Source organism: Terrapene carolina, unplaced genomic scaffold (genome assembly GCF_002925995.2).
Source record: "Terrapene carolina triunguis isolate 2854851 unplaced genomic scaffold, T_m_triunguis-2.0 Scaffold193, whole genome shotgun sequence".
Classification (NCBI taxonomy): Eukaryota; Metazoa; Chordata; order Testudines; family Emydidae; genus Terrapene; species Terrapene triunguis.
Genome location: NW_020664544.1, coordinates 6,459,474 through 6,469,306, shown reverse-complemented (window position 1 = coordinate 6,469,306; position 9,833 = coordinate 6,459,474). Strand labels below are relative to the sequence as shown.

The 9,833-nt window shown below is 45.0% G+C and overlaps 2 protein-coding genes across 10 annotated transcripts in view; one reads left to right on the top strand and one right to left on the bottom strand.

The window, feature by feature from the left end:
- SPOP (speckle type BTB/POZ protein) overlaps positions 1-2,408 on the top strand; it is a 63,280-nt gene extending 60,872 nt beyond the window's left edge. For all 9 annotated transcript variants that reach the window (XM_024199406.2, XM_024199400.2, XM_024199401.2 and 6 more), the window contains one exon: positions 618-2,408. The gene's annotated coding sequence lies outside the window, so the exon portion shown is untranslated. The remainder of the gene's footprint in view (positions 1-617) is intronic.
- A 5,515-nt stretch (positions 2,409-7,923) lies between these two features.
- NXPH3 (neurexophilin 3) overlaps positions 7,924-9,833 on the bottom strand; it is a 3,405-nt gene continuing 1,495 nt past the window's right edge. Inside the window, exon 2 of the mRNA XM_024199428.3 lies at positions 7,924-9,006. Coding sequence (XP_024055196.1) covers positions 8,278-9,006 — 729 coding nt within the window. The 3' untranslated portion in view covers positions 7,924-8,277. The remainder of the gene's footprint in view (positions 9,007-9,833) is intronic.

Below are 9,833 nucleotides of genomic sequence, written 5' to 3'. Positions count from 1 at the left end.
CACACACACACACACACACACACACACACACACACACACACACACACACTCTCTCTCTCTTCGCCTGTCAGTTTACAATGTAAGAAAACAAGGGAACCCCATGCTACAATCCTGCTAATAACACCTGCTCAAGCCGTTATTTCTAGCGTTGTTTAAGCCACAGTGCAGCTGGGGACCTAAAGGAAGAACCAGGGGGTACGTTTCTGAGCCTCTCCTCCCTCAACCTCTTTGGGCACAAGTCACCAGGAAGAGGAGACTCTGGTACCAGATGGGTGCTCTGTGAGGTCTGGGAATCCATCACACACAGTGAATTCTTTCCTCCCACCAGGAGGTTCCAAGCCTCGTTTTGCAGAACATGATGTACAAACTGAGCTCCCCTATGGGATTAGAATGCCCCATCCCTGTAGCACTTGGCTGGGTGCCATCATGGCACCAGTGCATTAAACAGCAAACAGACTGTTTTCTTAACTGTCAACTTCTGTCCTTTCTATCGCCGAAATTGGCTTGGTTGGCAACATCCCACCTTCCAGGTCAGAGTGTGGTGGTTTTGGGTGGCAGGGGGGGAGATTGTTCTTTCACCCTGATCCTACCCAACCATGGGTATGTTTTTTGCACAGGAAGAAGTTCCAGTGATGAGATGATTGTTTTCGTAATGCGACATCACGTTTTCTTTCTCCGTGAGCAGTGCGGCTCGGCCGTTAATTGGAGAGAAAACAATCAGAAACCTGCTGCTGCTGCTGGAGTTTGTTTAAAGCATGGGAAGATGAGGGAAAGAAAGCTTGTGTGTCTGAGAGAGCAGCTGGTGTTAAGCTGTGTGGGGGAAGCAGTCATGCTTGGGGACTGTAGCTCAGTATAATTGGCAAACGAAGCCATAGTCCTTCTTTTAGATCAAACGCCATACTTCCAACACACAAACATGTTTCGGGTCTGACGTGTGTAATAACAAGCCACAGTGTTCGGAGTTTTACTAATAGAAATGATTTGTCCTTGCATTCCCCCCTTTCCTCTGAGGATCTGTAAAGTGCTTTACAAACTCTAAACCTCACCACATCCCTGGCAAATAGCTGAGTATTATCCCCAGCTAGATGGGGGCAAACCAGAAACACAGAAACAGAATGACTTGGTCCAAGGTTGTCTAGTCAGGAATAGGGCCCAGAAACTGTGCTGCTTGAACTACTAGACAGCACTGACTTGATAAAATGCTATCCTAGTTATGCCTAGGTATTGCAGCAGATGTGGTGTACGAAAAAGAAGTATATTGCCTTATTCGAGACAATGCAGAGGAGGAGGGTAAGGATGACGTCAAGTAACAGGGAAGACTCCAGAATGACATGAAAGAAAACGTCACCATTTTGTCACTTCACCAGAAGTAGGGAATGTAGTCTTACAATTAGAGACATTGAGTGTGGTTTAGTGGCTGGGGCCCTGAACCAGGAATCAGGCAACACGAGTTCCATTCTCAGTCCTGCCACTGATCTGCTGTATGACTTTGGGCAAGTCACTTCTGTTTCCCCTCCTACCCTTTGTCTATTTTGTCTGTAAGCTCTTCAAGACAGAGATTTTTTTTTCATTGTGCATATGTACAGTGCCTAACACAACAGGGCCATGATCGTGGTTGGGGTCTTAAAGCACTACGGTAATATTAATAAACAAACTTGGCCACAGCTGCTTTATGCAGAGTAATAAGTGGGTAGAATAAGTTACCAGAGCAACAACTGAAGCAAGGAATATAAATTCATGGAGACACTTACAGCTTTAAAAAAAAAACAAAAAAACACACACACAATTCATAAATACATGGATGATTCATTAGATCTCATAAGTCAAGCTAACAATCTCAATACAAATATTGGGTTATATATTCCTACAGTTCTCATGGACTATAGATCTTCAAAGCCTTTCTTAACCATTTGCTATTTCAAGAATATAAAACAGTCACATACATTGATTTGTATTGCGGTAGCACTTAGGAACCGCATTGTGAACCAGGACTGCAACGTATGACATGCTGTACAAACACAAAACAAAAAGACAGTTCCTGTTCCAAAGAGCTTACAATGTAACAGTGGCTCTCCAGCCCCTGCCTGGTCAAAATGGAAGGGGCAGCCACCACTGAGACTTGGACATTTTTCCCCAAAGAAATCTAAGTAATAAATTCAGTGAACTTTTTAACTGCTTAGAAATCTTTCAATATTTAAAATGAAACTAGCATAACTACTCCTTGCGGAGGTTCAGCAGTCTGTGTAGTTTGAAGTTGTGCTACTTCTCAGTTTCAGTACATGGAAAAAGACTCTTGAATTATGTTTTTAAAGTGGGAAAAGTACATTGTATATACTCGTTTATTAGCCCGTTTGTTTATAAGCCGACTCCCCAAAATTGATAGGTAAAAATAGCAAAAACTGTATGACCCTTTCATAAGCCAACCGTATATTTCAGGGGTTGGAAAACTTTGGCTCCCGGCCCATCAGGGTAAGCCGCTGGCGGGTCAGGACGTTTTGTTTACCTGGAGCGTTCACAGGCACAGAGCCCCTCATCTCCCAGTGGCCGCGGTTTGCCGTTCCCAGCCAATGGGAGCTGCGGGAATTGGCGCCACTTCCCGCAGCTCCCATTGGCTGGGAACGGCGAACCGTGGCCACAGGGAGCTGAGACGCTCCATGCCTGCAGATGCTCCAAGTAAACAAAACGACCATGTATTCGATATTCGATTCAATGATTCCATAGAGTTTAAAATCATCAAATTTTGGTGTAGACCCATTTATAAGCTGACCCCCCCCCTCTTTGATGCGTCACATTTTTACCCAAAATATTCAGCTTATGGATGAGTATATATGATAGTTTGTTTTTCCTCACCTTTTATGATCATTCAACTGTACCTGAAGGATATTTTGTCAAACTTGCCGAAAAGCAAACCAAGCCTCTTTATGCTGACACAGTCTATGGAAAGTTGCAGCTCATGGGGAGTCATTTTTCCCCCCCAGAAAGTTATTGACCCAATTTCAGTATCGCAAGTGTTCAAAAATCGTGAGTCAGGCTCCACAAAAAATGAGAGTGACTTTTAAAATCAGGATAATTTTAAACTAATTTCGGGCTCCCCTTTAATTTGTTTTTTGGTGTTTGAGCTGTTAGAAGTTATATTTTCATGCTTTTTTTTTTATTTTATTTTATTTTTTTCCCTGCAACCATCAGGGCTAGAAACTTTGTTTTTTTAATTGAACGTTGAGATTCTTAGGCAATAAAATGACTCCAGTAGCCAGGGTTGTGCAAAAAACCACCAAATACTGCAAGACTCATGATAAAAATTACAAGAACTGGCAACACATCAACTTTAGGATTATAAAAAGAAGTTGTATCACATTAACTATGACGCTTGTGGCAAAAAAAAAATTTACTTACAAATTAATACTAATAATTCCTTCTCATTCAAAATCTTGGCATCTGGCTGGAATATTTGTAGAACATTTATTGAAGAGTCTTGATGACATTATGGGCTATAATCCCTTGGTGTTTCAAGGGATTCCATATTTTCGTTAAGCTTCAGAGTATGCCATCCTTGCGTTGAGATGGGCCTTTCTTTGCGACTAGTCCTATTGTAATCAATTAGACCAGCATTTCTCAACCTTTTTGATACTAGGGCTTGCTGTCTTTCTAAACTGTCGGGGACATCTCGGGGACTGATGTTGGTCCACAGACCGGTCGTTGAGAAACACTGAATTAGACCACTCAGAGTAAGGAACTAAATATGACTTAGGGCTGCGTAATCGGTCTCCTAATGTCAAATAAATATCCCGTTTAACATAGCTGTGCCACTGCTAGTTTTGGATGAGTGTGGTGACTTGAGAGGAAAGACCAAAAAAATTAAATGTCATTGACTAGATGATGGCAAGGGAAAGCTACATCTACAAGTATGTAAAGGGTCTAAATGCCCCCCATAACGGAGATGGATTTAGGGTTTGGTTTAGGCAAGTACCCTGGGATGTAATTAGGAGTAATGAGATGTGAAACTAAACAAAGGAATGTTTAGGCTGAATGCAGGGATGGGGAAGACATACTAGCTATTCAAGTGTAAAACAGTCTTGTAAGGGAAATGGTGGAAGCCCCATCATTTGAGCCACTTAAAATGGACAGGATAGAAGCAGAGAATTTACAGTGTACAGAAGAAGCCCTCAGTGGCGGGGAGGTGTGGGAGGAGAGAAAATGGCAACGCTGTAGGTGGTCTCATCTCAAATTCCTGTGATTCTGTCTAGTACTTTTTCCTCAGTGAAAAGTGTCGTGTTGCTGTTCTGTAATAACTACATTTGATTTGTTTCTCAGTAGCTTCTGATTTTTCTGATTCTTCTTGTCCTTGGTGCAGTGGCCGGCTGGCTTCTTTCTCCCCTGGAGTTCTGACAGTGTCGGCTGTTGAAAAAGTGAGTTATGTTAATAGCAGAGCAAGCGTGGTTGACTTTGGCATGGGGATGGGGTAATTCATTCTGGGAGGCTGGGTTTCTGAACAAGCCAAAGCAAAGGTTAGATGCATCTTTGAGACTCATTAAAACAATTAGAAGGATTTGGTGGGGAAGGAAGAGACTCTATTAGCCAACTGGGGAATTCCATACTGGAGATGGAGGAAGCCACTGCCATGTACTGTATGGTTCTACATCTCAGCCAATAGCAGATGCTATCGAAAGCTGTTCTTTCTCCTGAGACGTAGATATCAGCTTCCACTCCCATTGAGTTACTCTGCATGGTGGGAGCCTGTGCTTATAAACAGAGATGGATGATTAGCTGCAAAAATATTCCATAAATATTGCTATGAATTTTTTTGTAATGAACTCACCCTGTCATAGATGCATGACTTCTGGTTTTGCTTTCCACAGTTCTTCCTGGAACTGACTTTTTATTGTTAGCATTTGCAGTAATAATAGTGTATTTCAAGTGTACGCACTCCTGGGAAAATAACTTAAACTTGCTTTCTGTATGTATTTGCAGCAGAGATTCCATCATGAGTGTTAGACTCATCTAGTCCGGGAACAAGAACAATATTGTGAGGCCAATCTCCACTCCGCAGCACAGCTTGAAGAGTAAGCCGCAGAGCAAACCAAATTAATTACAAAATGGAGCTCAATAAATTCAAGGAAATCTCCACGTATTCTCAGACATTTCCTTGAACATAAGGTGAAATTGGTTGAATAAATTGTTACAAAGGCTCTCACTCGGATCTAGTTGGAACAAAGAGGGGTGAGCCACATAGTTGATAGAATGTGTATCTAGCTTGTGTGTTTTTGCCGTTTAGTTTAGTGAAATTCTCTTTTGATCATCTTGTGTTGCTTGGTTAGTTGGGAGGAGATGATTCTAATCTAGAATAATAGACGGTGCTGGTCTCCTAGTAACCATCAACTGCCCTATCGCTTTCTAAAATGCTGCATCCTGTATAGCCTGACTGTTTGTTTTTGATGCTCTGAAAATTAAAATTTTTCAGGAATAGCTCCAAGTGAGCAACTTTTGTGTATTTTTTTTTCTCTTACAGTGGGAGGGAAGGGGTTAACAGATTTTTCTTTATTTCTTTTCAAAGGAAGCATGAAACCTTCTGGGGATGTACCTTAGCTTGTTCCCCGTGAGATGAAAGCAATCCTTTCAAAATATCAGATATTATGACTGTTGTTTATTTTTGTTGGTTTGTTTTTTACAACTGAGCTTTCAAGGTATTTTGTGCTCTGGTTTGTGAAGAGTAAAAATTCCTGGTTATTCAACTAAAGCAAATTTTTTTTTTTGATTGATGTACTCTGGCTGGCTTCTCTGTGTTACTCAGTATGTAAATGTTCAGATGCGTATAATAGAGCCTTGCTGACTTGCTGTAATAACCAGAAGATCCATTCTGAATTAGCAACTAGGTAAAGAAACATGATTTAAAAACAAAAGCAAAACAGCACCACACTGGGTCACAAAACCTACTTTAACTGTTATTCAGTTTCAATGCATAAGACACTGGTAAATGTACTTGGATAGGATTTTACTGACGTGATAAAGTCTTAGTAATGTGAGACCTTGGCATAGTGTGGGGGTGGGAAGGGACAGAATGGAGAGCTCGCTGGGTCTTCTGTGAGAATGCCAGTCTGCGCATTCTGTGCATCAAAGTGAAGTTTGTGAGGTTCTAATGCAGGGGTGGGCAAACTACGGCACGGGGGCCACATCCGGCCCTTCAGACATTTTAATCCGGCCCTTGAGCTCCAGCCAGGGAGCGGGGTCTGGGGCTTGCCCCACTCCGTGCGTGCCGTGGCCGGGAACCGCGGCCAATGGGAGCTGTAGGGGCAGTGCCTGCGGATGGGGCAGCGTGCAGAGCCACCTGGCCGCGCCTCCACGTAGGAGCCAGAGGGGGGACATGCCACTACTTCCATGAGCTGCTTGAGGTAAGCGCCGCCCGGAGCCTGCACCCCTGCGCCCCGACCCCCTGCTCAGCCCTGATCCCCCTCCCATCCTCCGAACCCCTCAGTCCCAGCCCGGAGCACCCTCCTGCACCCCCAACCCCTCATCTCCAGCCCCACCCGAGAGCCCGCACCCCCAGCCAGAGCCCTCCCCCCGCACACCAACCTCCTGCCCCAGTCCAAAGCCCCCTCCCACACCCTGAACTCCTCATTTCTGGCCCCACCCCAGAGCCCTCACCCCCACCCCAACCCCCAATTTCATGAGCATTCATGGCCTGCCATGCAATTTACATCCCCAGATTTGGCCCTTGGGCCAAAAAGTTTGCCCATCCCTGTTCTAATGTAGAGGGAAAGGCAGAGAGATTTGAGGCTACGAATCCCCGTTTAGTAACTCAGAATTCACACATCCACTGCGGAGTATCAACCCCATACAGTGCCTGATTTAAATGCTAAAGGTCACAAGTTCTAGTCCTGCAGGCTAATAAAAATGTATCCAATGCTCAGATCATAGAAAAATGAATGCAGGGGAAGAACCTGAACAGAATAGTATATATGGACAGTGGGGTTGGAGAGGGCATGTTAGGAGACTGGATCATGCATTTTGCATTTCTCATTCATAACTGTGAAGATTTTTGTTTTTTAGCCAGGGAAGAGACTCTTTTAAAGACCAGATGGTTCTCAATGGAAACACTTACCCTACCCTCTTAGCACCGGGGAAACTTTCTCCATTTCAAGGACAAGATTTTATTTTTTTTTAAATAAATTAAATGATACAGCAAACACATGACTTCTCTCTCTCTCTCTCTTATACACACACACACATATATATCTTTTCACCCCCCAAAAAATACAGAAGCTACATAGTATATAGGGCTGAGGTGCTATGGGGCTCAGGATGGGTGGAAGAGATCTGCTGGAGGTAGACAAATAATGGAGAGCAGGAAAAATGTGGGGTGCTGACATGACTGAGGATGCAGATGCAAGGGGGAGAGGAGGAGTGATGTGGGTCATGGATTTGATGAAGTGAAATTTGTGAATCCTATATACTGTGTCAGCGTTTTTGACTGTGTTGACCAGGGTTTCTTTATCTGTCGATCCATAGGGCTGAGATGCTGTAAAAACTCCAGCCATCGGGAGTGGCTAACAGCGTCTGAAAACCCCACAGCAAGGAGAGATGACACTTCGTCTGGAAACGTCTCATCCCCAGACAATCTAATTTCCCTTCTTCATTCCTGCCTAGTCATGGCAGAGGATCCTCCAAATATTTCTACTTCTGAGCTTTTAGCTCTTAGTCTCTGGAGGCACCTGCACTCCCAAATACAGATTGTACACGAGACCCTGCTAGTCAACTCTAGCTCATACTTTGGTAGAGCTCCAAGTACATGGTTACCCACTGATGTCAAACAGCCATCTTTAATACACTAGCATGAGTCCCCTTTAATATCCTTATCTCCAACGAGACCTCTTACTCTGTAGCCAGGCCACCGTTGGTTTGGTTTTTAAGCATGTGTCTGTAGACCCCTTGACCCAATGTCCAGGCCTTGGTTTCTTGGCCACGTGAGCTAGGTCCAGGCAAATATTCTTGTGTTGAGAAACCCAAATCCTGATGATGATTTCTGTACTTCGTGTCCAGGCATCTTCTACATAGCCCAGTCTCTAAAGACCACAGCTCTGGGTCAGGTTTAGAAATGCCAGTACCCTGAGTCTAGAATTCCTTTCTTCAATGCTTAGGCTTTTAGAGAAAATCAGTTCTCCTTCCTTTTCTGTCCTGCATCAGAACTCTGGTTTCTAGAGACCCCTGCACTCTGCTTCAGCTTACAAAACTATTTCCCCAGGACACCCGTCTCTGGGCTATCCCTGAGATGGAACAGGTCTATCATCCAGAGGGGTAATAAGGTACATCACTGTGGTAGTTATAGTCAGGACACACCTTCTGCACTAGCCTGTAGTCTATGCTGTAGAAGGTAATGTAGATGCAAATGACTTTGAAGGGTTTGGAACAGACCCAGGAGACATGACTCTGCGTGTGCTCATAGTAGCAGGTTTTGGAGGGGTCGTAAGTACAGAGTGTGGTTTTCTTGGCCCGATCCACTTTCTCATAATCTACCCGGCAGTTGAAGACCTTGGATTCTTTGGCCTCAATAAAGATCTGCTGCTCCAGGTCAAACTCCACTGTCTTGGTGGGAGGGACGAGGCTGACGGAGATAGTGCCCTGCCCAGTAGAGTTGTGCCGGAAGAAGACATTAACGGTACCGTTACCATGATCGACGACCTTCCCAGTGATCAAAAGGTTCAGCTTTACTGTCTTGATGTTGGAATAAAAATCACCCCAGCCAAAAATTTTCTTGAACTTGCCTGTGTTTGCCACACGGTCCCTGCGTCCTCTAGAGCGTGAGCCCTGGTCCAGCTCAGACAGGTTGTCCAGGACTTCCCAGAACTCTTGTGAACTAGAGACCAACTCTAGGTGAGTCAAATTCTGCAATGGGGTTTGAGTTAGTAGGGACTTCGGGGAGAGGTGCTCCCTCTTCTTTTGCAGTTGGGATCTGTCTTGAACTTCATTTTCACCTTGCTCTGCATCCTCCCCTTGTTCTTGTCCAGAGATCACCTGAACAGGACAATAGGAGAGAATAAGAGAGATGTATCTTCTCCCTCCTGCTGTTCTTGTACTCTGTCCTCTTTCCACTTACCTCTAGACATGTCATCACAAGTCTTCTCCCCTCTTTCTCCTTCCTCATTCTTGTTTTCCTGCTCCCCTTTCACTTATATGCTTCTCTTTTCTCTCCTGTCTCTGATCCTCCTTTGAATAACCTCCTTGCTCCATCTACCCTATTGTCTCTCTACACTCATCCTTCCTTTCTGCCCTGAGTAACGGGCTTTCTTCCATGGGAGCCTCTGGGATTTTGTGTGCCCTTTTGTTCAGGGTGCCACCTAATCCCTCCAGCTTTCCAAAAATGTCAGCTGAGGTCAATTCCCCGGGATCTCTGCTTAAAGCTGGTGGAGAGGGGCGTAGAAGAGATGGGCAGGGGATTGGGTTAGTGCTCGCTGGATGTAATGGATTAATCACCAACCACTGTCCTAAGAATGCTGGTCTTCTAGCCTTTCCTCAGTTACTGAGGACCCCCCCCACACACACACACCCTATGGTTCAGTTGACTATAGCCCCATCATCTGGTCCTTCTGTCTCCCAGCTGCTGTGGCAGTCAGGCAGTGGGCGACAGGGAAAGACCGAATCTGGACAAGCCAGGGGGCCAGTGCCTCTTTTCCCCCCTCCCTCCCCACTGCAAGGTCTGGCGATAGCTCAGCCCTAGGCTGGCTCTCTGCCCCCCCGCCGCGGAGCTCTCTCGCTGGTGGGAGGGGAGCTGAGGTTGCAGAAGGGGGGGGGGGTAACATCTGGCCGGGAGGCAGGTGAGAGATGCAGATGTGGCTCACCTA